Source organism: Pelodiscus sinensis, chromosome 2 (genome assembly GCF_052426305.1).
Source record: "Pelodiscus sinensis isolate ZL-2025 chromosome 2, ASM5242630v1, whole genome shotgun sequence".
NCBI classification, from domain to species: domain Eukaryota; kingdom Metazoa; phylum Chordata; order Testudines; family Trionychidae; genus Pelodiscus; species Pelodiscus sinensis.
The window spans coordinates 233,819,875-233,847,850 of record NC_143053.1 but is presented as its reverse complement, the minus strand read 5'-3'; the positions used below and the strand labels follow the sequence as shown (position 1 = coordinate 233,847,850).

Sequence of the window (27,976 nt, the reverse complement as noted above, 5' to 3'; positions counted from 1 at the left end):
TTAAATTAAACTGGCCCAAGTTTTGTTTTCTGCCTATTTCATATCTGCTGTATATCAAGGGCAAGTAATTTACTAGCTGAGGAAAATGTCACCTAAATTTGGCAGTAGGAATTGAGCCATAGCTGTAATATAAGATATGCCATTTCGTTTATTTAAAATATAAATAGGATATCCTGGTGAGTTGTTTTGTGCTCTCACTACACACCTTTAATTCCTAATAATAAGGAAACAAACTATCTTACTCCGGGAGAGAGTATAATCCTATATTGGTAGTCAGTTAAATAGATGTGTCTTAGTGCTCAGTTGGATAGACTGATGATGACATGGAATTGGGAAGGTTGTATTATATGAGGAGTATGGATCAGGGTTACTTTTATTTGTGGATAGTGCTTAAAATGAGAATTTTATGATTATTTAATTCTGTCTTAAAAATTAAGGACCCTGTACCTCTTCCATTTGCATCCATGTGCACAGTCTCCAGTGCCCTTCTTTTGTCTGAAGGCTGTGGTAGTACCTCTTGTTAAGGTCTGTAGGATTCCAGCCCTTTGGACTTCGAGGGGCTTATGCCTGGGGAATCTCTTTGGAGTATCTTACTCAAAAGCCCATCTTGGAAAGCAATGCAAGACCACATAGACTCATACTGTCTCTCCTTCTATGTCATTAAGCCACACAAGTGTAACTGTTGACAGTGCATCTCCTGGGAACATGGGTCCTGCGAAGGCTGTGTTCTCCAGAGGACTAGGGAATCAGAAGGGACTGGGTGGCAAAGGTTCAGTGACCATAACCCATGGCTTCTTCTCTGATATGCAAACCATCATGCAGTTCTATGGAAAAAACTCATAGGAAACAAGTTTAAATTCCATGAATTTCCTATCCTTGTAGTGTGTTCTTCTCATTCATAAAAATGGAGCCCTTAATAAGATAGGATTATAATGGTCTAAGTCAATCTCTGGGACCCATGCCATTGTTTTTGCTTCAGTGGGAAAATTCCAGTAGATACTTATGGAGTTTCCTTTCCTTTCTGGGAGAAGAAACACTGCAGATGGTGGTATTGCCCAGATTTTAATAGCACATGAGATCTTGTAATACATTACATGGTAGCTCTTCACCAGTTCGTGGCAGTCTCTGTGACTCCTTTTTATACAACCTTGATTTAGCATAGTGATACCCAGACTGAGGCCCCTGAGCCGTAATTGGCTCTTTAATGTGTCTCCTGCTGCTCTTTGCAGTACATGATATTAAAACAGTGATTTAAGTATTAAGCAATCTTAAGTTATACCCCAGAATACTTTTACTGTTAACCAGTTAAGTTATTAATTTATAGTAAGTTATTAACTTATTTGCAGTGAGAATTTTAGATAATCTAAATATTTTGTTTCCCCAACTTACTGTTTAAATATGAATATTTAGTACAATAGCGTATGAAACAATCAATTTACACAACTGTGGCTCTTTAGGATAATTCCGATTGCTAAACTGGTTCCTGAGCCACTGGTGTATGTATATCATTGATTTAGCATGTGACCATTGTTGTTATAAACCTATTTCAGTGAAGTTACTGTGAAGTATTGACTATAATTTGACAAACTCATCAAGTAACCAGATAATAACCATTTACACTATCTCAGCATTTTGTGAACGTTTCTTTAATCTGTATCATTGAAGAAATACTTTTACTATATAAGCAATTAAAATGAGTTCTCAGTTTGTATGCAGGGTGGGGGGAACTCAGTTCCAATCAGAATCAGACGCATAATTTTTAATGAAACCAGGGTAGTTCTATAGTATGGTCTTACAATAAATACAGGTTTTAGGATGAAATCCTTCATCTTGGCCTTGTGCATCAAGACAAACTAATTTATGTGTCAGATCCTTGAGATCTGTTGGGTTAATTGTCTGCACAACTCCACTAGGGGCAGCCCCTTCTTGACAGAAGAAATCATAAACTCGAAAAGAGAATACTGGCTTTTGAATGTTTTGGCATGTTGGGCTACAGTCTAGCTCTCTGTTATTTATTTAATAACTATACTGCATCTTTTTCCTCCCATAGGTAACTTTATAATATATTTATAAAGACTGCTTTAGCTGTCTTTTAGGAATTATAAAATGCTTTCAAGAACTGTTTGAATAATTCTAAATTCTTTTCATCTGTGTTACTGTCAGCCAACAGAGCTCCTGAGAACACTTCATAATTCCAGAATGAAAGAGGCAGTAAAAGTCTTTTAAACATATGAATATTAATGGTAGCAAAAATATGATATTTTGGTGTTTTTTGCTTTCGTAGAAAGAATTCTACTGGATGGTTGAAATGTGTAGAATATCCTTTTCACACGGCCAGTACATTAAGTAACATCAATCCTGATTTTTGAAATGGAGTCAGAGGATTGTCTCAGACAAACATTTTTAGACTCTTAAAATAAAACAGGAAAATTCTACTAAACTTGATTACTTTAGGAAGATTGTGGGAAGAGAAATTCTGTAATCTGATCAGGTTGAGCATAAGAAGAGTTTTATGCATTAATGTTAAAAATTAAATATTGTATTAGTAAGCTGTTTGTTTTTCTATAAAAAAAATGAGAAAAAGAAATTACTAAAAATGTGTTGTGATATAGCTCTAAATAGTTACAAAGGTATGACATGTAATTCCCTAGTAGTCCAATAGCTGTAGTGCATCCATTCCAGAATTAATCTGTATTTTCTTTGTATGATGAGAACATAAACTCTCAATTTATAATTTGTTGACACTGGCTTCTATAATGGGTACAGCTTTGGTGATAAGCGCCTTTAACTCTGTAATGCTGTGACAAGCTGACAAGTTGTCTCTAGGCTCCAGCCTGCACTTTCACTAGTGCACATAACAGTAGTGGCACACCCAACTGCAGTTATTACATGGGACGGCTCTAGGTGGGGTGCTTCCCAGCTACTCAGGCATGCATCCTGTCTGGAGCATAAGCCCAAAATTATATTTTCTTGCCATTTACTAAGAATTGTACAGTGTAAGTGTGATGGACCCTGCTGGGTCTGCACTAGGAGCGGGGGAGGCCCCCCTCCCCAGCGGAAAGCGGCGGCCAGGGACGGCCAGAAGCCGCTCGGCGCGGCGCCGCCGGCTCCACCGTGGCCAAAGGCGGGGGCGGGTGCACGCCGGAGGAAACTGGGGGAGCCCGGGAGACGTCCGGCGAGGGCGCCCCGGTTTGCGCCCAGGGCGGAAGCCGCGGGTGCGCTCCGGCAAGAGCCGCGCAGGAACCCCCTGGAGGGGGCGGGGCTGACGCCCCTGACGTCACCCGCCCGCGCCCATAACAGGGGCGCCGAGACGCCCAGGGAGGGGGAAGCGAGCGGGCAGCCACCCTGGCTTCCCGGCACCCCAAACACCCGGCCTTCCGGGCGACGAAAGGGGACGACCCCGGCAATTGGAGACTTGCCCTGGGACGAGCCTGGCGCTTGCAACGGGTTAAGTAACTTGACTCTGCACCGGCTCGGGGGACTGGCGCAGCGGGAGTGGAAGGAGCCCGAGGCGGGACCGTTCTGGCGCCCGTGGGCAGGCGAGTTTCGGGCGGCTGCCCCACCTGCCGTGGGGGGAGCGCTTTAAAGCACCCATCCCACTTAGGGCCTCGGGCTGGGACCCAGTGGTGAGGGCGGGCCCGGGTCCCCCACTCCCCCACGCCCCGACCTCAGTGTAGGTCCACAAGGCGGCGATGGCCGCACACACCACCCCTCCCCTTCCCCGCGGAGAGGGGCAGCAAGACAAGGGGGTAAAGACTAGAGGGACGGCTCAAGAGTCCCGGTCGGACCCCCGGCCGGGGGCCGCCCGGGAAGTTACAGGCCCGGGTCCGCCGAGCCCCCTCGGCCCTACTAGGGGCGAGGGGTGATCGCACCCGGGCCCGGACTCGCCCGTGAACCCCGGAGGGCAGGGCAACTGGGCGTTCCGAAGGCGGTGGGTTCGCGGAGCCCCACCCCACCCCGCCGGCCCAGCCTGGGGGACCTGGGGGTGTGGAGCTCGCACCCTTAAAACCCGCTACAGTAAGATCACAAAATTCACCCCTCCCTCCAATGTGAAGAGGAATGTACAACAGTTTTCTGCACTGAATTATGATTCTGCCATGCTGATTTTAAATAAAGCAAAAATGAATTTATTAACTACACAACATAGATTGTAAGTGATTATAAGGGATAGCAAATAGATCAAAGCAAATTACCTAGCATATAAACAAAAAGGCAAACTAAGCTTTATATACTGCATAGATTAGATATGAATAACAAATTCTCACCCTAAGTGATGATAAAAGCAGGCTGCGGATTGTTAAAAGACAAGCAGCACTGGCTTTTAGCTTGCAATCCCCAGATGTTCTGCTCACAGGCTAAAAATCCCTCTAGCACTTCCCCCCAGTTCAGTCTCTTTTCCTTTGGGCATTTCCAGAAATCTTTGGGGGTTAGGGAGAAATGAAGAACCAAAATGATGTCACTCCCCCGCCTTATATGGTTTTTGCATATAGCAAGAACCCTTTGTTTCAAAGCTTGGTTCCCACGCCAGTCAGAAAAATAGTGACATCCTAAGGGTATGTCTACGCTGCATTCCTCTTTTGAGAGAGGAATGCAAATGCAGCCAAGCAAAATAGCAAATGAAGCGCAATTTGAATTTCCTGCACTTCGTTTGCATAATGGCATCCAGGAATTTTTTTGAAATACTCTATTTCGAAAGAAAAAACACAGGTTTAAGGGTTAATTTGAAAGAAGTTTTTTTTTTAAATAATCCCGTCTAAACTGCATTTTTTTTAAAACAGAGTATTTCGAAAAAGTGCTCAGATGCCATTATGCAAATGAAGTGCGGAAAATTCAAATCTGCACTTCATTTGCAATTGGTTGCATTTGCATTCCTCTCTCAGAAGATGAATGCAGTGTAGACATACTCTCTGATGGAATACATTGTAGTGCCAACAGATCCCAGTCATCCATGAGCAGAATCAAACCTGGAACCTCTGGAGCTTAGAACCTCTATAGTATGGCTGGTAGCGAAGGTTGTGTGGAGCAAACTTTCATTCTTTTTGTAAGTGTCTCAGTGGCAGTAGGTGGAATAGTATACCACACCCAGAAATTGTGTGGTTTACACTAGCTTCAGGTGACCTGGTCACATATCCCTACAGTGTCACAGCAGCCGTTACTTGGAGGCTCAGTGGAAGATAATCTTCTCCTAAGGCTTATTGTTCTCTCTAAAAGGCCCTTCCCCAACTAGCTATTCAGAATGAAAGCATCTTGTCTAGTGGGTGTTCCCCAGGTATACACATATTTGAAATACAGACACATAATCAATATTACTAACTTCAGTCACCTGAATGATATATACATATAAATAAAATAATAATACAGTATTAAGCAAAACATAACCTTGCCAATGACATCTTATATGACCTGTCTCTTATAACATACGTTATGATTGTCACAATCCTATCAATATGAAGAATATCGAATGTAGCATCACACCCTACTTTATACCAGTTGAGAAGCTGACCCAATATTGAATTTTTTAGAACTGCACTTGTATTGTGGATACTATTCTTCATTCAGAATAATATGTATAATAGTTATAGTTTTAGGGAAGATGATGAATCATCAGTAGCTATCAATTTGCAAACTGTCATTCAGAAAATGATTTCTGATCAACGTACATGGAAGCATAAACTTTTTAATGCTATTCATACAAGACTTGTTGGTTTGTACACATGAAAGCATGGAACTTGCAGGTTAGACATTCTGAAAACAACTTATTTGAAAGGTTATTTTTTCTGTTGGCGCTCCTGCATGAATTTCTGAAATGGAAGAGTAAATCCTGACACATTTTTACCAAACTCTAGAACAAAAGACAGTTTACATTCTCTTAGGGCAATCCTCAGCTGGAGTGAATTGTCATAGTAGACCCATCAAGAGAGCTTTGACATTTATACCAACTGAAGATCAGCCCCACACAGAACGAATTCCTCACTCTATTTTAGATATGCCGCTTTCAACAGCAGCAACAACAAAACCCAGCAATTGTGCAGATTTAATTTAGTAACTGTCCTACTTTAATTTATTTAATGTAATTAATTTAATTTTAACTTTAATTTAGTAAGTGTCCTATTTTGTCACCTATTTTAATAGGCTGAAAATCCTCCTTATGAAAGATCTCAAAATCAAATAATATCAGTCCCAATAGAGACAATATTATGGTGACAATGATGTGATAGCTATGTGGGTATATTTTTTAACATAATGTCAAAACAGAAATGTCATCCTGACTCCATGAAGACACTATTATGATGTCAAAATGAAACACTATCAACACAAGTTTATGAAGACTATAGAGGAAGCAAAATGAAATGATATTAGTGCAAGACTATAACATTATAATGTCAACATCATGTTATGGGCATTTGACACATTAAGTGGTATTATTTGTTATACATTTTTCATTTCTGTTCCTAGCAAAAAGTGACAATTATACAAGTGAAAAAATCCTTCAATTCAATAGCATTTGTTGAAATACCATTAAAGTTGAAAAATAAATGAACAGAGCCAAAGAGATTTTAACCACAGAACCAGTTGACTTACTAAGTATGCCATATTGTAGGTTTAGTTGTACTATATTATATGTGTTTTCTGTAAGAGAACTGTACGTTTTATGTTGTATTCTGAAAGGGACCACTTAAAATCACAAAGCACTTTATAAAGGTGGATATTGCTTCTTTTGCAAATGAGTAGACTGTATCAGAGAAAGTCTCAGTAACTTGGTCAAGAGTCAGTGATGGAGACAAATCTTGACTCCTGAATCAGCCTCCTGCTGTATTGCTCTAGTGTTAGACAATGCTCCCACTCTCTTCAAGTATCTGTCTCCACCAAGCACCATTACAAAATCTCAGACTTTTTTTCTGTAACTTCCTTCAGGCTAGTCATTTTGGTGCCAGCTTTACCTCATGTCTTAGGCTGGCTTGAATAAATCTCATTCCTGCTGTGGTCTGCTGTGATAACAGAAATATATGGACATCTGACATATCTGAAGTCAATTTCTTCTTAGAAACATAAAGAAAAGTAACATAACATAGAAGTAAAATAGTCTTCTAACCATTTCTAATCCAGTTTTCTTAAATATGGCAAAATCACCAGTTCTCCTTCAGGACTCTGTCCTTCACTGTACATGCCAAATAGGAATTTAAAGAGAGAAATAATATGTAAGGTATCCAAGCAGAGAAATACTCTACAGTCATTTTGACCAGTAAAATTTGCTTTTCACTAAAAAAAAGAATGAATTCTATTGAAGGTAACTTTTGACTATAATGTTTATAATAATTTGTAGTTTTAAATTATACAAGAGAAATGTGATTATAATAAAGGATAAAAAGTAAAAGGAAAGCATTAGTTTCGGGGCCACTGTATCAGTGTTTCCCTTTTATCATCCCTTAAGGGTACCCCTCTTGTCTTTAAGCTGCCAGCTGTCAACTCCCTTGAGCTCATTTCACTCCCTCCAGAGGGGAGCTGCTTTAAGACCGTGCATTCCCTGCCTTACATTGTGTTACCTCCAGACAAACTGCCTAAAATGCAGCATATGTGCTTTGATCTCTCTGGAAGTTTTGACCAGTGTATTGCCCACAAATGTAAGTTATCACACAGCTCTTTCTTAGCATGCACATTTATTCTTAAAGTGAAAGCATAACAGAGAAAATAATAAAAGCAATAACATATCTATATGCATGCTAACAGCTATCATCGGTTGTAGGGTACCTCAGTAGGCCAAAGTCTTTCCAATCCTTCCCTATGAGTTGGGACCCTCATTGGACCTAAAAACCAATCTGTTTGCTGAATCAGAAAGAAGGCCTGGGGGCATTTTAATCTCAGGCTCTTTATCCCAAAGTCCCTTTTTTGTACATTAGTTTCTAGAGAATCCCATTTGAACTTCTCCATGCAAGCCTCTATGAATGATATTAATTCTCTAGAGGTGTTGCACACTGAATGAATTTGCCTATCTCCTACTGTTCTTAGTTCCTGAAGGAGGTGGATTTGCCCTTCCCATGGAAACCCACACAGTCCCACAGTGATACATAAACTTAATACAGTAAATTCTCCATAACACATTGCAGGAAATTACCAGATGAGTCAGAAAAAGTATTTTAGTAAATACATTTTAGCCAGAAATAAAGGTGTTTTGATAAACCAACTTTAAAACTAAGTCTCCATATGCAAATATTTATTTTAACTGTAATTAGTTTTTCTTCTAATTAGTATATAAAAGTAGGAGGTTGATTTCATTAGAAAGCAACATCCATAGGAAATGCATTTAGGCACGACTTCAAGTAATCAGACTTAGCTTTGATTTCCATTTTTTTCTGGTTGATTCAAATGGAATACTGCTGGTTTCATGAGATATCTGGTGAAAATGTCAAGCAATAATAGAGAGAGTCCAAACCGAAACCTTGACACCAAATGTCCCCACCTTATAAATTTAGGTCTGATCATGAATCTTAATTCATTAGTCAGCCCTCTTGTGATATCGGACCCTCTGAAGTTTATGCCAGTACTATACTGGATTTTAGTGGGAGTGGGATCAAACCCCATAATGATAACTGGATCTGAGTGCTCTCGGAGTTTGGCTCCATCTCTGAAATGCTTTGACCTATGTCAGTTTTTTAAAATGGACTATTTCCCATCTGGTATATGGAAATCTATCATAAGAGAGAAGGTAAAAACAATGCAAATATTAATTTGGGATTTATATGTAAATATCCCTTAGTTAAGAATTTATAATTGTCCTGAAATGTGATTTTTACAGTGGAAAGGGAGTGACCAAACATCTCTAATAAGACCATATGAACACTGTGTAATGTATCGTACCTTAAACTGTTAAGGTATTTCAATAAAAAATATATTGCTCTATTACTTTTAAGGAAGTTAAATATTGGTTAATTAAATGGTCTATTTAAAAACCAGCTCCTCAAGCATACCAGCTGCCTGTCGCCCCATGCTGCTGCCTCTGATACAGAGGCAGTATCACAAGTGGAAAGAGCTCCTCAGGAGGGGGGCCGGATAGCCCTACCCTCTGGGGACTATAGAATAGTCGAGTAACCAATAAGAATTAATGGGGTTATAGACTATTGAGTTGACTGATATTTAACATCCTTAGAAGTAATGCAGCCTGGGGAAGGGCTCTGAATTCCCGACCCGACTCAAGCTGGAACTGAGCTAGGCTGCCTGCCCATCTGGCTCCTAATACACTTTAGATGCCGAACCGCAGCAGGGGTAGATCCCACACCTGGCACAAGCTGGGCTGCTGGCCAGTCTGCTAAAAAATTTACTGGCAAGGTGTGGAAGGGGGGGAATAAGATTTTGCTTATTGGTTAATCGACTATACTATTACATCCCTAATTACTTTGTCAATTAATAGAGTCCACAGCAAGAAGGGACCACTATGAACATCTGATCTTACCTCCAATATAACACGGGCTGTAGAATTTCCTCAAAACAATTCCTAGAGTATATCTTTTAGGGATGTAAGAGTTTAAATGGCTGACTGATAAGCTAATGCTTATTGGTTCCAATTACCGATTACACTTCTGCGAGCCACCAATGCTGGGAGCCTGTGGCGCAAGGAGCCAATGGCACTGCGAGCCCCCAGTAGTCCATGGAGTCTGTAAACCATGGCACTGGTAGCTGCAAGGAGCCCATGGTGCTTTCAGACTGAAAGGTCGGGAGCCTACAAGGCAAGTGGGGCAGGTAGCCCAGAGTGCCTGCAGCTCACAGGGCGAGCAGTTGCCAGGAACCCATGGCATTGGCAGCCCATAAGGCCAGCAGCCTTGAACTGTGTAACCGATTGAACTGTAATCAGTTACATGGTTAACATTTTTAACTGTTTTTACAGCCCTAGTATCTTTCAGAAATACAGCCAATCTTGATTTTAAAATTGCCAGTGATGTTGAATACACAATAACTTTAGCAGATTGTTCCAATATCAATTACGCTCGGGGTTAAAAATGTATACCGTATTTCCAGTCTGAATTTGTTTAGCTTCAAATTCTAGCCAGTGATATGGTCCTTGACATTGTGGTTTTATTACTTTTCTTTTTTAAACAAAGATATCATTTTTACTGAAAGCAAATGTGCATTACAGTCTACAGAAAATGCTATTTGGTTTTTCATACACACAACACCAAGATGCAGCATTTTTATGGATCATTTGAGTGGTTAAGAGAAAAAAACAATCAGTCTAAAAATGTTTTTCCATTCTCTAATATAATTTCTAGCAGTTTGCTAAATATGACACAGAACCCCTCATGACCTTTTAAAGAAATAAGCTTGTTGATGTTGAAAAAGAACTAAAGGATGCAGTTGTAAGAGATAAATAAAAGGATAGTGCAGTATGCATTACAATTTCATGTTGAAATTTGCTGATGACTTTAAAATAAATTGTATAATCAGAATCATTTGCTCCATGAATGTAATTTATTTGTAGGTATTTAGGGCCCCATCCTTCAAAGACTTAGGTATAGTCTACAGTAACAATTGACCTACTATTACTATGTCAGTAATTGGTGCAATTTTTTACCTACATAACTATGCCATAAAGTCCTGAACTCAGACTAGTGGATCAACTGGCATAAACAAAGTGTATAAGCATAGTTACACTGGAATTAGTATGTCCAGATAAGAGTGTTTTTGTCAGTTAACTCTACAGGTGTATCTCTAGTGACAAAATTCTTGTTGAGTAGACAAGGCCTTCCACACAGCATTCATGGGTATTAATCATGTATGCAATTACCTGCATCAAACTTTGCAGGATTGGCTCTATCAGAAATATATTACTTTCAGTGTTGGTGTAGGAAAATATTTTGAATAATTATGTAAAATCCCATTTAATTGGTTAACCTCCCCTCCCTTACCCCTGCTCACTGTGGCTGGACTGGAATGATTCCTCCTCCCCCTCCATCTGCGGTGTGCCTGGACTCCCGCACTGGGGCATCCAAGGGGAGCTTCATGAGAGTGAAGTAGCCCCCCACCTGCAGGAGACAGGAAGTTGCTTCAGTCTCCACTGGTTAACTGGTTCACCTTTCATATCCCTAATGTTGAAGTTCACAGACTGTCTCTTACTCCGTCTCTAGCATGTTTATATTCTTTATCTGGGGGTCAAAAAGATTAACATCTTTTATGCCCCACCCACTGATCACCTGCATTTTTCACCATTGATGTATTTGTTGATTCTTTTTATGGGTTCATCTAACACCTTCTTAATATTTTGTCAGCAAAAAGGAAGTCTCGTAGCACAGTCTCATTTATCTTGGTGACAGCCTGGAGTCTTCTCAGGTTGAACAGTTTCCCATCGGTCCTGTATCTCAGGCTGACTCCCAAGGAACTGTTCTGAAAGGCGTCTGACAGCATGGCTGAAAACATTATGCTGAACAGGGTTGGTGCCAACAAGCACCCTTGCTTGACGCCGTTTGTGACGGGAAAAGCCTCTGAAGCTTCTCCGTTGTCCAGAACACGAGCCGTCATGCCGTCGTGGAACTGACGTACCATCAGGATGAATCTGTCAGGGCACCCAAACTTCGACATGATGCGCCACAGACCTTCGCGACTGACAGTGTCAAAAACCTTGGCGAGATCCACAAAGATAGTGTACAGTTCACGATTCTGCTCTTGACACTTCTCTTGGAGCTGTCGGGCTGCGAAGATCATATCCACAGTGCCACGCTCTTTGCGGAAGCCGCACTGTGTCTCGGGTAATAGACCCTGTTCCAGGTGGTCAATCAGGCGATTCAACAACACTCGTGCAAGGATCTTGCCTGCGATGGGGAGCAGTGATATTCCTGAACCACTTCCACACGATTTGCCTCCGCAGACTTCTGAGGATCCAGTGGCAGGATAAGGTGCCAGACACAGAAGACCTTTTTAGAGCAGGCCTGCCATCAGTTCACACCCTGCTGATGAAAGCCCAGACACGCTGGGCTGGCCATGTTGCAAGGATGCCAGACCATCGCATCCCTAAACAGCTCTTCTATGGTGAGCTGTCTCAAGGAAAGCGATCGCACAGGGGACAAAAGAAGAGATACAAAGACACGCTTAAAGCCTCTCTCAAGTCCCTGGAAATCGACACCACCTCCTGGGAGACCCTGGCACAAGACCGATTGACATGGCACATGCTGATCCACCAAGGCTGTCAAACATCTGAAGCCAGAAGAACAACCATAGCACAAGAGTAGCGAGCACTCTGTAAAGCCAGAGTTGCAAACGCTGCAACAGTGGTGCCTGCACATGTCTGCCCGACATGTGGCAGAACATTTCGTGCCCGCATTGGCCTTATCAGCCATCTGCGGACACACCGTGGACAGCCCGCAACTCGTTAGATGTCAAGGTCCTCTTCGAACACGATGGACGAACATCATCATCATCTTAATATTTTGAAAAGGGCATTCCCATGAGTCAAATGATTCACATTATCTTTTAATTGATATCACAGAATATCATAATAGTGCTTTAAAAATTAAAAATAAAGAAGTGTTTTTCAGCTGTGGCATATTAAACAAAATAATCTTCTATGGCCATGACTGCAGCAGTTTTTACAGTTTTTGTGGTTTGAAATTGGTTCTATACAACATCATATCTCTAAAGCAAGATTAAATTTGGATAGAGCCCAGTAGCTTACTATCTGAGTTCACATATTTATGCAGGATTCTAACATATTTGCTCTTCTTTTTAGTCAAAGAATTCCCCTGAAATGTAAAACAGAATTTCTGTCTCCCACATGGGAGCTCTGACAGGCTAATAAGGAAGAAAGATAGTCGCAATAAAAGGGGTCTTGGGTACATTCCTCAGATTTCACTGGTTGTAAAATGATGGCCCTGCTACAAAATGACCACATAGGGTCTGGAGTGAAATCTGGTCTTGAGAGTTTGAAGAATCTGGTGTAGTGAAGTGACCTCCTTATCAGCCATAAAATATCCAGAGGACTAGAGCTATCACATCAAAAGCAAGTGTCATATTAACAGCTTTGGAGACCAGTGTTTTAACCCAATGAATAGTGCTGTGTATTTTTAATTTGTGATGATTTACTACATTGAAATTGGTGTGAAATGGACAACAAATCATCATGTCAAAATCTGGAAATGAATTTTATCAGCTGAAGGAAGTTGAGTGCCTTTTGGGATTTGCATAACTTTCTTATAATACTTTTCATATTAGATATGAAGCTTAAAATTATGAAAATAAACTGGAAAGACAAAATTTCCTAAGTAGCTGATTTTACACGTATATATATGTCCTAGTCTTTCTAGCCGTTCATTTTGCATGTGTGAGTGGGTGGGTGTTTTTGACCCAAGTAAAATGTGAAGAGATATTGCTTGTTATTTTAAGCTGATCCCTGAGTTCTGCTATGTTTTAAAAAGTACAAACATTAAAGGAGGTGGTATTCTCTATATTCACTTTGCAAATATGAAATGGCAGAAAAGGGCTTTGCACAACTCTAAGAATGGAAGAAATAAGCTAATATTGGAAAGGATCTGTAAAAGGAAATTCAGATAGGAATATACCCTTCAATATTCAAGAAGCTGTCCCTGTTAGAAACTGACTTTGCATACATAATTAATTTGAGCAACACATTCCGTCAGCTACAAGAGAAATTGAATTCAGGTGTTTGCTGAACATATGGGGGATTTACTGTGAATTTATGACCTGTGGTTTGAGTGTAAAACCCCAAGATACTAGCTGATAAAACTTAATGAAGCTTGTGCAGAGAAGCTATTTTTATTTGCATTTTAGTAATTGATACTTCTTTAACACCTTTCCCCAGCCCCATTTTTTCAGAAATTCTTTGGAACTTGAGGAAAATTGAAGCAAAAAGAGACCCACCTTTCTAAGTTCCCTTCTGTAGTACCTTGATAACTGTTCGTATTTAAACTAGTTTGTGACGCATTCATTTGGCCCAATCACAACGCACGTGGTTAAGCTGTAATTACACAGATACTCCTTTATACAATGAAACGTTATGCTAGCCTTATTTGCACATACAAAACTATGTTTCCTAGCTATGGAAGTGCATTCTCAGAAACTCTGTGCTTATGCTCCATAATGCCTTTGCCAGTGTGAATGTGGAGGGGACACACAAAAAATTGCACTGGTGGCATGTTGCATTCTGGATGCATGTTGCATAGGCAGAAGGAGGGCTGACCAAACTCTGTGTGCTTAGAGAGTTCCAGCTAAGTTGATGTAAAGTAGAAGTACTACTAACTACCTAGCTTACTAACCCACTATTAACCATATTGTATCTCAGTACACCCATCCATGTTGTTAGCTGTTTACAAACTCACATCAGACTTGTAGAGTAGTGGACTGCATGATCTAGGATGGCATTAATCTTTAACCTAAATCCATAGATTTTTTTTTTCATGGCATTTTACAGTACTCTGCATCTTTTTGCAACAGAATGACAGTTGCTGTTTATTCACCTGTTTGAGTGATCTGAGACAAGCCCATCTGCTTTGAATGAGCACGGTGGGGGAAAAGGTGTTCTAATTCCATTAAATTTAGCGGAAGCTTTTAGAGTAGATTAACTCTGCCCTATAGTCTTTTCCTCTATTTTATCCTGCCCTAGCAATGAAGGGAGGTCCAATTTAATACACAGTCAGCTAGTTCTGAACTTTGGCAAGCATATATTCTGCAGGCTAATGCATTGCCCCAAGAGTGCTAACACCATTAAGATTCAATGAAGCAACCTTTTAAAAGTCATGGAAACACATTTTCTACTTGCTTCTACTTGTGGATAGAGGAATGGCCGACTCCTGATTTTTAAACTAACAGAAGAAAGTGTAAGTTGGAGTGAATATTCTGACTAAAATTAAATAAATGTAATTAGTACGAGTAGGAAATGTCTGCTCACTAGCATCCCATGATTAAGAACCCAGTGATTATATCTATGTTTGTAACTGCATTTGGGAGCAGCTAGTTAGATCATAGAAGTCTGGGCAACTCCAATCTATGTTGAAAAATTTCAAGGTGTAAGAAACATTGTTTGCTTACTGGCCTTTTGGTTTTCCAACCTTGATTGTTACTGCCTGGTGGTGGTGTCAGGACCCTTTTTCATCCTTTTTCAGGCCAATGAATTTTTCAAAAGCTTTAGTCATCCTTGTTCAGAAGCTTGTTTGTATCCACTTTATCACACTGACAATCTGTCTGTTTTGAAAGGATTACAACTCTGTACATCAATACATGACATCACGGTAAGACATTGCTTAATGATCTGAGACTCTTATGGTCATTGCTGTGCTTGCTTATTACTTAAAATTTGTGACAGGTTTGGTCTGTATAAGCTTTGCTTACAGTTGCAATGTTTTTTAGCCCATTCATGGGGCTGTGTGTTTTAAGTAGAATTCCTGAAATAGCTGACTATTAAGTGTACCAGAGTAGTTGGAAGATAACTAAGGACCACGTGCAGAACTGATGTAAAGAGGCCCAACTCAATTGCAGAAAATGGAATTGTCCCATTTCAGGGCTGAGTTTGGCTTTGAAATTTTTTCAAGAACTGTTAGTACTGTTGGAGCAAGGAGAATTGTAATTTCTCTTCACAAAAACTGAGTTCTCCTGTGAGGTGCTGACTGTCTTCTGCAAAGTTCTGAGCACCCTCTCTTGAAGTAAATTGCAGCCAAGTGACAGGTTTGTAAAAGAGGCTAAGCAAAATTTGTTTACTGTACAAAGCTGATAGTCCAGCTTCGTGTAAGCCGAATTTCAAATAAACCCAGGCTAAGCTTCAACTGAAACTCCTTTCTTCCTATAGTTAATTCTGGGCAGTTTGGATTGAGTTTGCTTTGAAATCTTGGGTTCATGTGAGTTCAAAATACTGATAAAAATGCACTGTGATGCTTATAAATAAGCCACTCTGGCTATTACCCATCCTCAACTTTTGGTACAAGTTCCCTCCAGTAGAGGAGAGCTTTAAGCAGCCTGAAACAAAGCCTTTCTCCAAGCTGCGTCTATTCTGGCATGATTTTGCGGAAATACTTTTAACGGAAAAGTTTTTCCGTTAAAAGTATTTCTGCAAAAGAGCATCTAGATTGGCACGGATGCTTTTGCGCAAAAAGTGCTTTTGTGCAAAAGCATCCGTGCCCAGTATATATGCTCTTTTGCGCAAGAAAGCTCCAATGGCCATGTTAGCCATCGGGCTTTCTTGTGCAAAAAATTAAGGTGCCTGTCTACACTGGCCCTTTTGTGCAAGTATTCTTGCACAAGAGGGCTTATCCCTGAGCAGGAGCGTCAAAGTATTTACGCAAGAAGCACTGAATTCTTACATTAGAACATCAGTGCTCTTGCGCAAATTCAAGCAGCCAGTGTAGACAGCTGGCAAGTTTTTGCGCAAAATCTTGCCAGTCTAGATGCATCCCTAGTGTATTTTCTGTGGCTAAATCTTGCTTCCAAGTGACATACTTACCAAGTCAAAACTGGTATCGTCATAGATTGAGAAATATCTAGGTTATTTATTATTCATTAAGTGCTAACATAAAGACAGTCCTTGCTCCAAGGAGCTTGAGGTCTAAAAGGCAGCTATAGATTTAACAGCACACACTGGAAGACCAGGAGAGAAGTAACCTTAGAACAGTTGTTTTGAATGTGTGGTTTATATTTTTGTTTCACTTATCTAATTTCCTTCTTACCTTTTCACCTCTTCATCGAAGAAATGAGTGAATGTTGACGAGGGCTTTCGTTGAGGATAGAACGTTCTCCTGGCATATTAGTAATTCCATGCATAGAAGCATGAAAAGATGGAAAGGGGAAAAGGAAACAAAGGAGATCCTGGTGGAGTTAAGATTGAGAGGGGCCGGGTGAAAAGAAACAAGAACTCAGGTAACAGGCCTGGGTGGAGTTATACAGGGCCTCGAAGACAAGAATGGGAAATTTAAACTTGATATGATGGGAATGAAGATCACTGAAGTGATTTAAGAAAGGGGCATAATTCAGGACTGAGAATGAAAATAATTAATTGAAATAAGAGAGAGGCAGCATGTGCTCCTCCTTAAACTCCCTAAATAATCTGTCCTCCCTTAAAAGTTTAAGATAACCTCTCTGTTTTATCCTAACATCCTTCCTAATAATATATGTTCACTTATTCTATATCTTTGTAACTCTTTCACCTCCAAGAAATTTGAGTGGAAGTAGTACTGAAAGACTCAAGTGAATTTGTTCTTTATTTTTCAGCAAGATAGAACCTCTTAAAATTTCTGATTCTGTGCCTTGATTTTTGAGTTAGGAAGTAAATTAGAAAAAATGTGGAAAATTTTTCTTGTGTAGCTCTATCACACACATTACATCCCTTTCGACAGAGGGATGTAAATTAGACACTTCAAAATTGCAAATGAAGCCTGGATTTGAATTTCCTATGCTTCATTTGCATATTCACTTCACGGCGCTCTTTCGAAAAAGCACTATTTCAAAAGTGAAATCAAAGTGTCTAATTTACATCCCTCTGTCGAAAGAGGGGTGTAGTCTAGACATACCCCAAGGTGCTACAGGACTACTAGTTGTTTTTAAAGCTGACTTAAAGGAAGTATTCACATTACTAATGTGTGTGACAGCTACACAAGAAAAATCTTCCACATTTTTTCTATTTTTACCCTTAGGGTACATCTAAACTACATCCCTTTTTCGATAAGGGGATGTAAATTAGACATATCGAAATTGTAAAAGAAGCCAGGATTTGAATTTCCCATGCTTCATTTACATAATGGCAGCCGTGGACTTTTTTCAAAAATCCGCTTTTCAAAAAAAAAAAAAAAAAACGCTGTCAAGATGGGGATCTTTTGACAGAAATGCCCCATTTTGAAAGATCCTGTAACCATTACAGGATCTGTCAAAAGATCCCCATCTTGACCACGTTTTTTTCCCGAAAAGTGCAATTATGTAAATGAAGCCTTGGAAATTCAAATCCTGGTTTCATTTACAATTTCGATTCATCTAATTTACAATTTACATCCCTTTATTGAAAAAGGGATGTAGTTTAGATGTACCTTTAGAGACAAACGTATCTACAACTATCAATATATTTGTTAGTCTCTAAGGGTACGTCTACACTGTGCAGTTATTTTGGGGTACCAGAGATATCCCGAAATAGGTATCCTGCATCTTAACAAGCCATCTGTTATTTCAAAATACTTTCTAAAATGACAGGCACGCTATTTCGGCATCGCTGTAACCCTTGTTCCATGAGGGTTAAGGGATGTCTCGAAATAGCATGTTATTTCAAAATAGAATCAAAATAAGATATACAATTTGCATAGCGCAGATCCCTTATTTTGAATTTAGGGGGTGTGTGTGTGTGTGTGTATAGTATCATGCATTTTCATGGGCAAAACACACTTCTTCAGATGAGCTTCAGTGGAGCTTGACATTTTCTTTTTTGCAATTATGAACAAACTTAGCCTTTTTTTAGAGTTTTTTGAGACATTACTCATAAATCCTGGGATCCTCCATAGCCTCTCTTGCTCCATCTCATTCCAGTGAAAAGATGGCCAACCTGCTGAGCATACTATTCTGGAGGAGGCTTAACCATTATATTTTACAATATCTATAATGATTATTTTGAGTAATGTTCAACTGTTGATGGCACTATTGTTATATGTTTTATATAATAACACCTTTACGCATGTTGTGGCCAACAGAATACATCAATTCCATTTAATCTGGTGAGTCTGTTTTGGCTTATTGTCCCAAAACTTTAGCACAAGCTGTCATAGTGCAGTACGTTTTCTTACCATTAAACAGAATCAGCTCTTTATTGTTGTACCCTCTTTCCTGCTGTGCCTCCAACAGGCTAATCCATTCAGTTTATTCAGTGGCTCTTTTCCACCGTTATCTCTTCTGAGTTTGAAATGAACCACATCTCCTGACTGATGAGCCCCTCATATTCATTGATTATTTTAACTACATCAAGTGGCCTAAATAGAGCTATTTGCTAATCTCTTTGTACCACACCTAAATGGTATTGCGTACACACACACATACACACACACTCTTACTTCTTAAAGCCTCAAAATGAAAAACATCAGCAGGTCTGCAAGTATTTTGCATTAAATCTTTTAAATACTCTACCACAGGATTGCTTCTTTGTTACAGTAACTATCTCTCATTTTGAAAATCAGTAAACTATACCAATTTTGTTTGTACTTGTTGGATTTGAAATGTGCCAGTTAAAAAAAGTCAAAGTGTACGGTGTGCTATCACGGCAGATTAACCCAGCAGTACAGCTCCAACAGGATTGGGGGAGGGGAGTTGTCTGTAGTCTTTAAGTCTGTACTGTGAGGAGTGATAGAGCTACGAAAACTCCATATATGAAATTTCAGAATTTCTTCCCCCTCAGATTTTTCCCTAAGGGAGGGGATGATCTGGGATTTGCATGCATTATGGTTTTACTGTGTACAGTGTCTACGTCTACAAGTCTATGGAATTATTCTCCACTGTTTCTCTTTAGATTTCTCATTTGAAACAATGTAATACCTGAACATTTGTCATCATCACTTTGAACAGAAGGCAATAAATGCAGAGTTTAAGAGCCCCAGAATAAGAGATTAAAATGGAGAAAGAATTGCTTCTGGTTAGCCTTAATATAAAAGATTTGTTTGTCAGGCATTCTAAAATTCCCATATCGCAAACTTTGAAGTATGCCAAAAGTTGTGGGAGGGAGGGGGAAGGTAGAGACTGGAGAAGCTGGGAAAATAACAATGAGATTAATGAATATCTGCCTTATGAAACTAGCAGTTCCTGTACATATTTCATGATGGTTTTACATAAATCAAGCCTAAAATGTACTATGGAGAGGGGATTACCTGTTACTGCCATTATAGAAAATTGATGGGTTTAAATAGTTCAAATCTGCCTGTGAAAAAAACTATAATATTATTCGATCTTCCACCTAACACTGGAATGTCACAGGGTGTCAACAAGCCTGTAACTTGAGTGTTTTCTTGTGAGCCTATGGTCTAGTTGTGTTCTTCAATATTGTACTGTCAAATGGATTTAATTTTAGATTTCCATTAGCCTTTTAATGATATCAGAATGTCAGTTTAAAAGACTTGTTAGAAACAGAACTGAGGGATGACAGGTTCTTATTGATTGGAGGAAAATAATCAAATTGTGTATAGACAGGATTTCCAAACATCATTAATGATATGATGGAAATAAAGATCTGACATCAGTACAATAGATTAAGTGATGTATGAGTATCTCCAATGTTTATTAAATATTAGATGTCACTTTAGCAATTTTTCTGTACATTTCTATTTTTATCTAAATGTTTGTCGGATGCTAATGAATATATTTTATCTTTTATAATCTCTATGGTAGCATTTACTGTAAAAGTGACAGTTTGCTTTGACGAGTTTAGAAATCTAATTTTAAAATAGGCTTACTAGTCTTATTCTCATTCTGTCTGAAATTTCTTTTAAAGCTGTAAGCAGTATTAATAACAAACTGAAGAACATTTTATTTAATGCCTGCAAATTGTTTTTAAAATCTTTCATTACTCTAAAGTAGTGCCAGTTCATAAGAAGCTGACATTTTCCTAACCAAATTTCACAGATTATGATTCTAAAGTGTGTTCATCCTGTACCCCTTTTTTCTTTTAGCAACAGATCAACTCCTAGCAATCATGATCGGATACAGCGTCTGAGGCACGAATTTCAGCAAGCAAAGCAAGATGAAGATGTGGAAGACCGCAGACGTACCTATAGTTTTGAACAACCATGGGTGAGTGTTTAGATTCTCCATACACCTGACTATCCTCCCCAAACTTACATTAAGTACAACCACATCAGCTGTTTCCTTAAGTCCCTGCATGTAAAGAAGCAATGAAGATCCAAGCTCCTATGACCTTTTAACTCCTGACCTTTCTCTTATCTCCATCTGTGGTCCATTGTTGTTAATTTCATTTTGTATCAGGCTCAGCCATCTGCCCACTGTGTAAATGGTATCATTTGCTCTGTGACAAAATATAGCTGTCTCTCTCATCACCATAGACTAGTTTATAGTACCTGAAAGGGGGGAGGAGGAGAGAGAGTTGTGTAGACATTATCCATAAAAAGGTAATTTTTCACTTCTCAGACTAAAGAGATTACAATGAAATGTGAAATACAAGCTGGATTGGACAGAAAGACTGTGTTCATACCAAAGATCACATAACTAATTCCTAAAAATATTGAGGTTCTTGTGGGGCATTATCATGGTTTGAGATTAATTTTTTCTCAGGTAAAAAGTTAAATGTATTTTCCTACTAAAAAGAAGAGGTATATATCCTCAAATAATCATTTAAATCCTGTTCAGCCTTATGTAGAAAGGGGATACAATTATGTAATGCTACATGCTTTTGTTGCTTGCCATAACAAACCCCATTAACTTGTTTTTGAATCAGTTATTATTCTTAAATTAGGATTCTTTAAATATCTGTGGCAAAAATTTTATCTAGTTTATTTTTTCTTAAAAATGTCACAGTACAGAAAATGAGGTTGGTGCCGGCATGTTCTTGGAAAGAACAACTGTATCTCAAAGCTAATACAACACATCAAAAGTCTTATATATTGTGCTGTTCTTGTTACTAGGCTTGGAAGGATTTTATTTTTATTAGTAAATGTTGACAAACATCGATTTCACTGTACACACACAAGTCAACAAAAGAAAATTACATTGATGATAGAAATTTACCGAGAGGCAAAGTAAGAAAAATGTTGCTTGAGAACTTGTTAGAATTTGATTCTAAGGCTATTCACGTTGTTTATTTTGACAATGTGCTGTTGATAGCTTGTGTTTTAATGGTTATAAAACTTGAACTTTTTGAATCTGAATGTCTGCTGTCATTAAATAATTTTTGTCTTACTGTCCCCCCATAATTTCCTGCAACTGTGAACATTTAAATTGATAAACACAGGAAAAAAAGAGAGAATAGAAAAAAGCATAAAACTTATACCTTTGCTCCGTTGTCTATATTTAAAGAGATCAAAAATAAACATCAATAGTATTCATCAAAATTATTTAAAAAATGAAAACTGAATTCTGCCATACCCACTTACTAGTATTACAATGAGCACTGGTTTAATGCGGAAATATTGAGAGATTGAAATTTCACTGAGTATGATGATGATTTGGACACCGTAGGTAAAACCATAAATGCGCACATCATCTCTATTTGTCTGTGATGGTGAATGTAGACTTGACGTGTTTACACACAGTTTAACCTTTGTGCCCTTGTCCTTCTTTAATGCATCCATTTGAAATTGTGATGTTCTTAACATGCAGCATGGAAAGGAACAAAGGTAAATGTGTCCTTAAATGACCTAAAACTGCTGAGAATACTGTATGGGATTCACTTTCCCACACTGGAAAACTTTGACCTTCTATGAAACTGAATAAATGAAATACACATTTTTTTTTCATTACCAGATATTTTTCATATGATGTGGTGAAGATAATTTGATACCCTATTTCTGTTGTACTATAAGATTTTTGGAATATAGAAGATTGGGAATGGGGAGTGTTTGTCCATTATGAATATCCACTGTTTCTCAGAACGAGAGATCAAGCAGAGTTCTTGGGAAAAGTGTTTTATGAGAAAAACTTGCACTCTTCAAGACTTGGGAACTTCACTACTGAAGGTTATGGGCCAAATTGTTGTATATTTAAATGCCATAGCAACTTTAGACAGACAACTTGGCTTGCTTGTATTATAGTTTCCGGTAATGAGTGAGTGGGGAATTATTTGGATGACAGGCTGATTACCTTAGAAATGGAATAATTTCCTAAATTGTGGGTCAGAACATTGACCTTTCCTTTTTTTCCTCTTTCAAACAATTGGGATCTCTCCATTTACTCCTCATTCTACTGATCATGCAAATGAGCTCAAAGTGACTGTAATTCTGCTTAATGTATTAATTTTAATTCTGAAGCTTATTGTTGCTTTTGTAGGAGCTGCTCTGTTGTTAAAGCTTTCACTAGCTACATGATTTTTTATTATATCTGTATTAAAAAAAAAACTAGTCCAGAGTAATTTGGAATTATTTTTTTCTTCTCATATCCTCCAACCTCATAAGATCACAATTCTGGAAATGGATAAAACAATGATTTCATTCATTTCTATGGTTTACAGTCATGTTAGTGTTCAGAAACTATAAACTCCTCTCTTAAGTAATGTGTATATATTTAACGTATTAGTATAAGATTATGGAGTTTGTAAGGGCACCCCCTCTGAAAATGCATCCAGATGTGTTATTAAATACTAGTGACATTCAAAAATGTGCAAGTAGTTTACTACACATATGTAGGAGGAGACTTCATTTGTAAAATTCCTTTTAAGTCTTTTCATTTATAAGCTATTGGCTAGAAATTATAGCAGTGAAGTACACTTGCACGAGGACTATTGTTGGAAAAGTTTTTTTTCCCTCAGGAAACGGACTTGTGGCATAAATAGGACTTCAATGTGTTATTAAATTCATTACATTCATAAAAGTGCCTTAATCATATGATCTGAATATTTTTTGCCCTGATTTGGATAGAAAGAGAGTGGAAAATCTGTCATTTGCTGTGTCATGTACATTATGAAGTGATAAAAAGTTTGCATAGGAATAGGGAATAGGGAGCAAAGTGATTTTCTGATATGGGATTGTTGGTTACTTTAAAATAGGAAATGGAAGTGTGTTTTGAAGTGTGTATAATGTATACTGCTGGAACTACTGTGGCTATTGGAATATTCAAATGGCTTGATGGCTAATATGTTAGCATGACTATCATCTCTACGTCGTCAATTCTAATCTATCCTGGGTTGATAGTGACTAAAGGTACTGCAGTTGCCTGTGTCAAATGAGTTTAATCTCAGCCAGCTCTTAGTGGGCAAGTGTCCCTATTATAAAAGGCTGCATTGAATTGGCATGTAATTAAATCCTTGGCAAAGAGTCTGATTGCCTGGGCACGGAGTCTGAACTATCCTTTCACTGAAAGTTCCCATGAGACCATATTTACTTCTTTGTAGATAGGGAGTATGGGAAAGCTGGCATTTTCACCCAAACTATACCTGTTATGTTTATAATGAAGGACTTTAATCTCTAAGGCTGTCAATCCAGCCCCTTTCATGGACACTAAATTCATATTAAAATGTCTTAAGGTACTGAAAATTCTAGTGTGTGAAAGATGAGATGAGGCTATGTATTAAAACAGGCTGGAGCAATTATAAAAATTTGCTCAAGGTCGTTTGAATGATGTATCGATTTTTTTCACCCATTCTCACTTCATTAACAATGATTAAGCTTTTTTACATCCAGAGTCCACTAAAGTCCAAAGTAATTTTTCTGTCAGCTCATAGTTTTGTTGAAGAGATATTTAAAAGTTAATTTTCTTGTGGATTGCTTATTTTCTTTCTCTCTAACCATTTTTTTTGTGTTTGAGGAAAAAAAACAGGGGGAGGGGGGGAGAGAGAGAATGAATTACCAGGAGATTCACAATTGTATTAAGTGCACAAAATATACACAGCTAAAATGGAAAGTAACACAAGGATATGAACAAACCATTGTTACCCTACTGGCAAGAAATCAAACCAGTATTTGTTGTACTAAATAGGTAATTTGTATTAGTAAATAAATAGCAGTGGAGATGCTGAGCCTGTTGTGGCATCATTCTATATATCAGCTAAACTCCTAAGATGTTTTGTGGTGCTATGTCATATTTTTCCTCAAAAACTGGAACTATTTTATGTTGATATTTCAGTTCAGTGCCACTGTCGTGTGACTAGGTTTTTTCGTTCTTGTCCATGTTGTATTAGGTCTGCTGAGACTCATCTTTCTTTGAAACAATGCTGGAGTTCTGGGATTTGGGCTCTAATTTCTTCTATATCTTGTATTTAATGTATTTTTGTCTAGTCATATCTTAATTAACTGATCCCCACCTTCAATAACAAAAACACAACAACTAAGTATTATAGCCTTAAATGTCAAGGGATTAAACCATCCAATTAAAAGAAAAAAGGATGTTGAATCAATTGAAAACAGTGCACTGCTTCCCAGTCCTGTTCCAAGAAACACAGCTACCTCCCAAAAAGCATTGAACTGCCTTTTTCTCAAAAAAATTGATGCTAAGAAAGGAGTGCATCTGTTTCCAATCACAAAAACATTCCCTTTCAGTTGTTCCTATTCTAACTGGATGAGTGTGGAGAATATTGGTATCATGAGCGATTGCAGTTAGACAGAACTCCAAAATATTTGTGCACCAAATAAAGAGCTTTTATTTTTGGTTTTAAAGCAACCCTAATTTGGTCAAAACTAAATATATCACCACTATTCCAGGTATGAGTTTTTAATTGTCAACTGAATTTTGCAACAGATGAATCAGCTGCATGATTTCCAAAAACATTTAATAACTTAATGAAGTATAACAGGTCTTGGAGAAATTATTAATCCAAAATCAGGGGCTATCCTTTTTTTTCTATTGCTTTATTCCAACACAGATCTTTTCCGTGTTTCTAAAGCAGACATAATGGAAATCTTATCCCTTTCTGTCACTTTTTGCTATCCTCTTATCCCAACAAGCAATTCTTACACCTTATATAAAATCAAAGGGACTTAATAGCTCATTTCTAGAAGATAAGACCTAGAATCATTTGAACAACTTACCTAACAATGCAAAACAAGAAAGGGCAGCTTTTATGTGTATCTGCAGTTGCAATAGCACTTTGACACTATTTATGATTGGGAAAACACATGACAGTACATGCTGAAGCAAAGACTTGGAAGATAAACAGGAAGTACTATAAGACAGGTAGCTGTAAATTATGCAGAAACAGGTTAATCACTAAAAGGAGAATGAGAATTTAAATATTCATTGGTTTAAAATTAAACTTAAAATTGGCTAATGATTTAAGGTCTTTTGTAAGAATTTTTATCCTGAGATATTCAGAGCCCTGATCAAGATGTAATATATCTGTATACATTAAAAACCACACAATGTTTTTTCCTTCCTCAAGTCCAGAGATAGAACCATAGCTATGTAGAGGGTTCTGCTCATATTCTGTGTGCAAATCCCATCCTTCTTTTTATCAACCATTAGGGGAATTAACACAAATATATTTGAAAAGTATATGTTCTGGTTCTAATTATGCTAAATTATACTATTCTAGTTTACCACACGTGAAATTAAGGTAGCAAATTTAAAACATGCAATTATTGCATTTTGTTTATCAATATATTTGTAGCTCATATAATACAATTCATGCAAATAGAATAGAAAGAATTTCAGAGTTCTGAATGTATGGTGGTTGGGTTTTGCTATAGTAGCGATAATTTTTCCATTTGTGGTAATACATAAAATCAGAATCTTAATCCCACGCCACTTGAATGCTTTTCAGTTTCTATATGTACTCCATAGAGAGAGTATACAAAGAGATGGGCTTTTCTTTTGATATGGTGTTTGAATAATACCTTTGCTGGCAGTTACTTAAAGGGAATATTGCTATGTGTTCAGTTCCCCAGGGCAACATAAACAAGAAGATTGAGGTAAAAAAATCTTTAAAGACATCTCTAGCTCCCTAGAATGTTCGATATCATTGTACATTTTGATACCCACAGTTAGTGAATTACATTTCATCTGTGTTGAGCACATCTTTACATTGAGCAGGCAAGGTCATGCAATCTTACCTACTTTTAATTCTACTGAACGTAAGTATGTCAAAAATTTTAATGCCTTAAGTCTGTGAACTGGTCTTAAGTCTTGCTTCAATTTTTGGGTTAAACTATCAAGCCTATCCTAGAAAAGTAATTCAAATAATTCAGATAATAAAGAACTATTAGCTCCATCAGTTTTAAAGTAGGTGCAAGGAAATTGTCCACATTTTAACTCATAGTTTCTCTGAATTCTTTCACCAGTATAGTAGGTGGTACTATGAGTTTCATCTCCTAAGCTAGTGAATTTCCCAAAAGCTGCAGAGGCATTGGGTCCTGGATTCCTCTCATATTCTCTCTCTCTCTGGGTATGTCTACACTACCCCGCTAGTTCGAACTAGCAGGGTAATGTAGGCATACCGCACTTGCAAATGAAGCCCGGGATTTGAATTTCCCGGGCTTCAATTGCATAAACCGGGCGCCGTCATTTTTAAATCCCGGCTAGTTCAAACCCCATGCCGCGCGGCTACACGCGGCACGGAGTAGCTAGTTCGGATTAGGCTTCCTAATCCGAACTAGCTGTACTCCTCGTGGAATGAGGAGTACAGCTAGTTCGGATTAGGAAGCCTAATCCGAACTAGCTACTCCGTGCCGCGTGTAGGTGCGCGGCACGGGGTTCGAACTAGCTGGGATTTAAAAATGGCGGCGCCCGGTTTATGCAAATGAAGCCCGGGAAATTCAAATCCCCGGCTTCATTTGCAAGTGCGGTATGCCTACATTACCCCGCTAGTTCGAACTAGCAGGGTAGTATAGACATACCCTCTCTCATGTATATATTTGTACGCACCCTCTCCCCGTCGCTCATTCTGTGATTGTGTGGTTTCTGTAGGCGTTGCACTATCATAGAATCTACTGCTGTCCTAAAGGGTATGCATTCCAACCTGCATTGAGGGAAAATTAATAAATTAGCATTAACTTGCCCACAAGAGACCCGCAGGTTTGGTGGTGGGATATTTCCATGGATAGAATTCCAACTTCAGAGAGAGACTTCAGAAATAAAGAGGGGGAGGGATGCTAATGTGAGGGACAGTCTGCCTGCCTGCCTTCACTCACCCCAGGGTGGGGGGGTTCACTAGAATCTCCTTTCCTCTGTTGGCAGTAGTGAAGGATACAATATGGCCCAGAGACATTAATGACATCAGTGCAAAATTATATCTTATTTTGACTAATGTAATACCACAACTGTCGTTCTAGATATGTGTAACTTTCCCAAGCCAAATTTTAAAATAGTATCTATTTAAGAACAGAGCTATCTAATTTCATACACATCTCACCCTTACGTTGAGTTTTCA

The 27,976-nt window shown here is 38.5% G+C and overlaps 1 protein-coding gene across 13 annotated transcripts in view; it reads left to right on the top strand.

The window, feature by feature from the left end:
• PARD3 (par-3 family cell polarity regulator) overlaps nt 1-27,976 on the top strand; it is a 683,059-nt gene that overhangs the window by 639,106 nt on the left and 15,977 nt on the right. For all 13 annotated transcript variants that reach the window (XM_075922689.2, XM_075922683.2, XM_075922685.2 and 10 more), the window contains one exon: nt 20,619-20,739. In XM_075922689.2, coding sequence (XP_075778804.2) covers nt 20,619-20,739 — 121 coding nt within the window. The remainder of the gene's footprint in view (nt 1-20,618; nt 20,740-27,976) is intronic.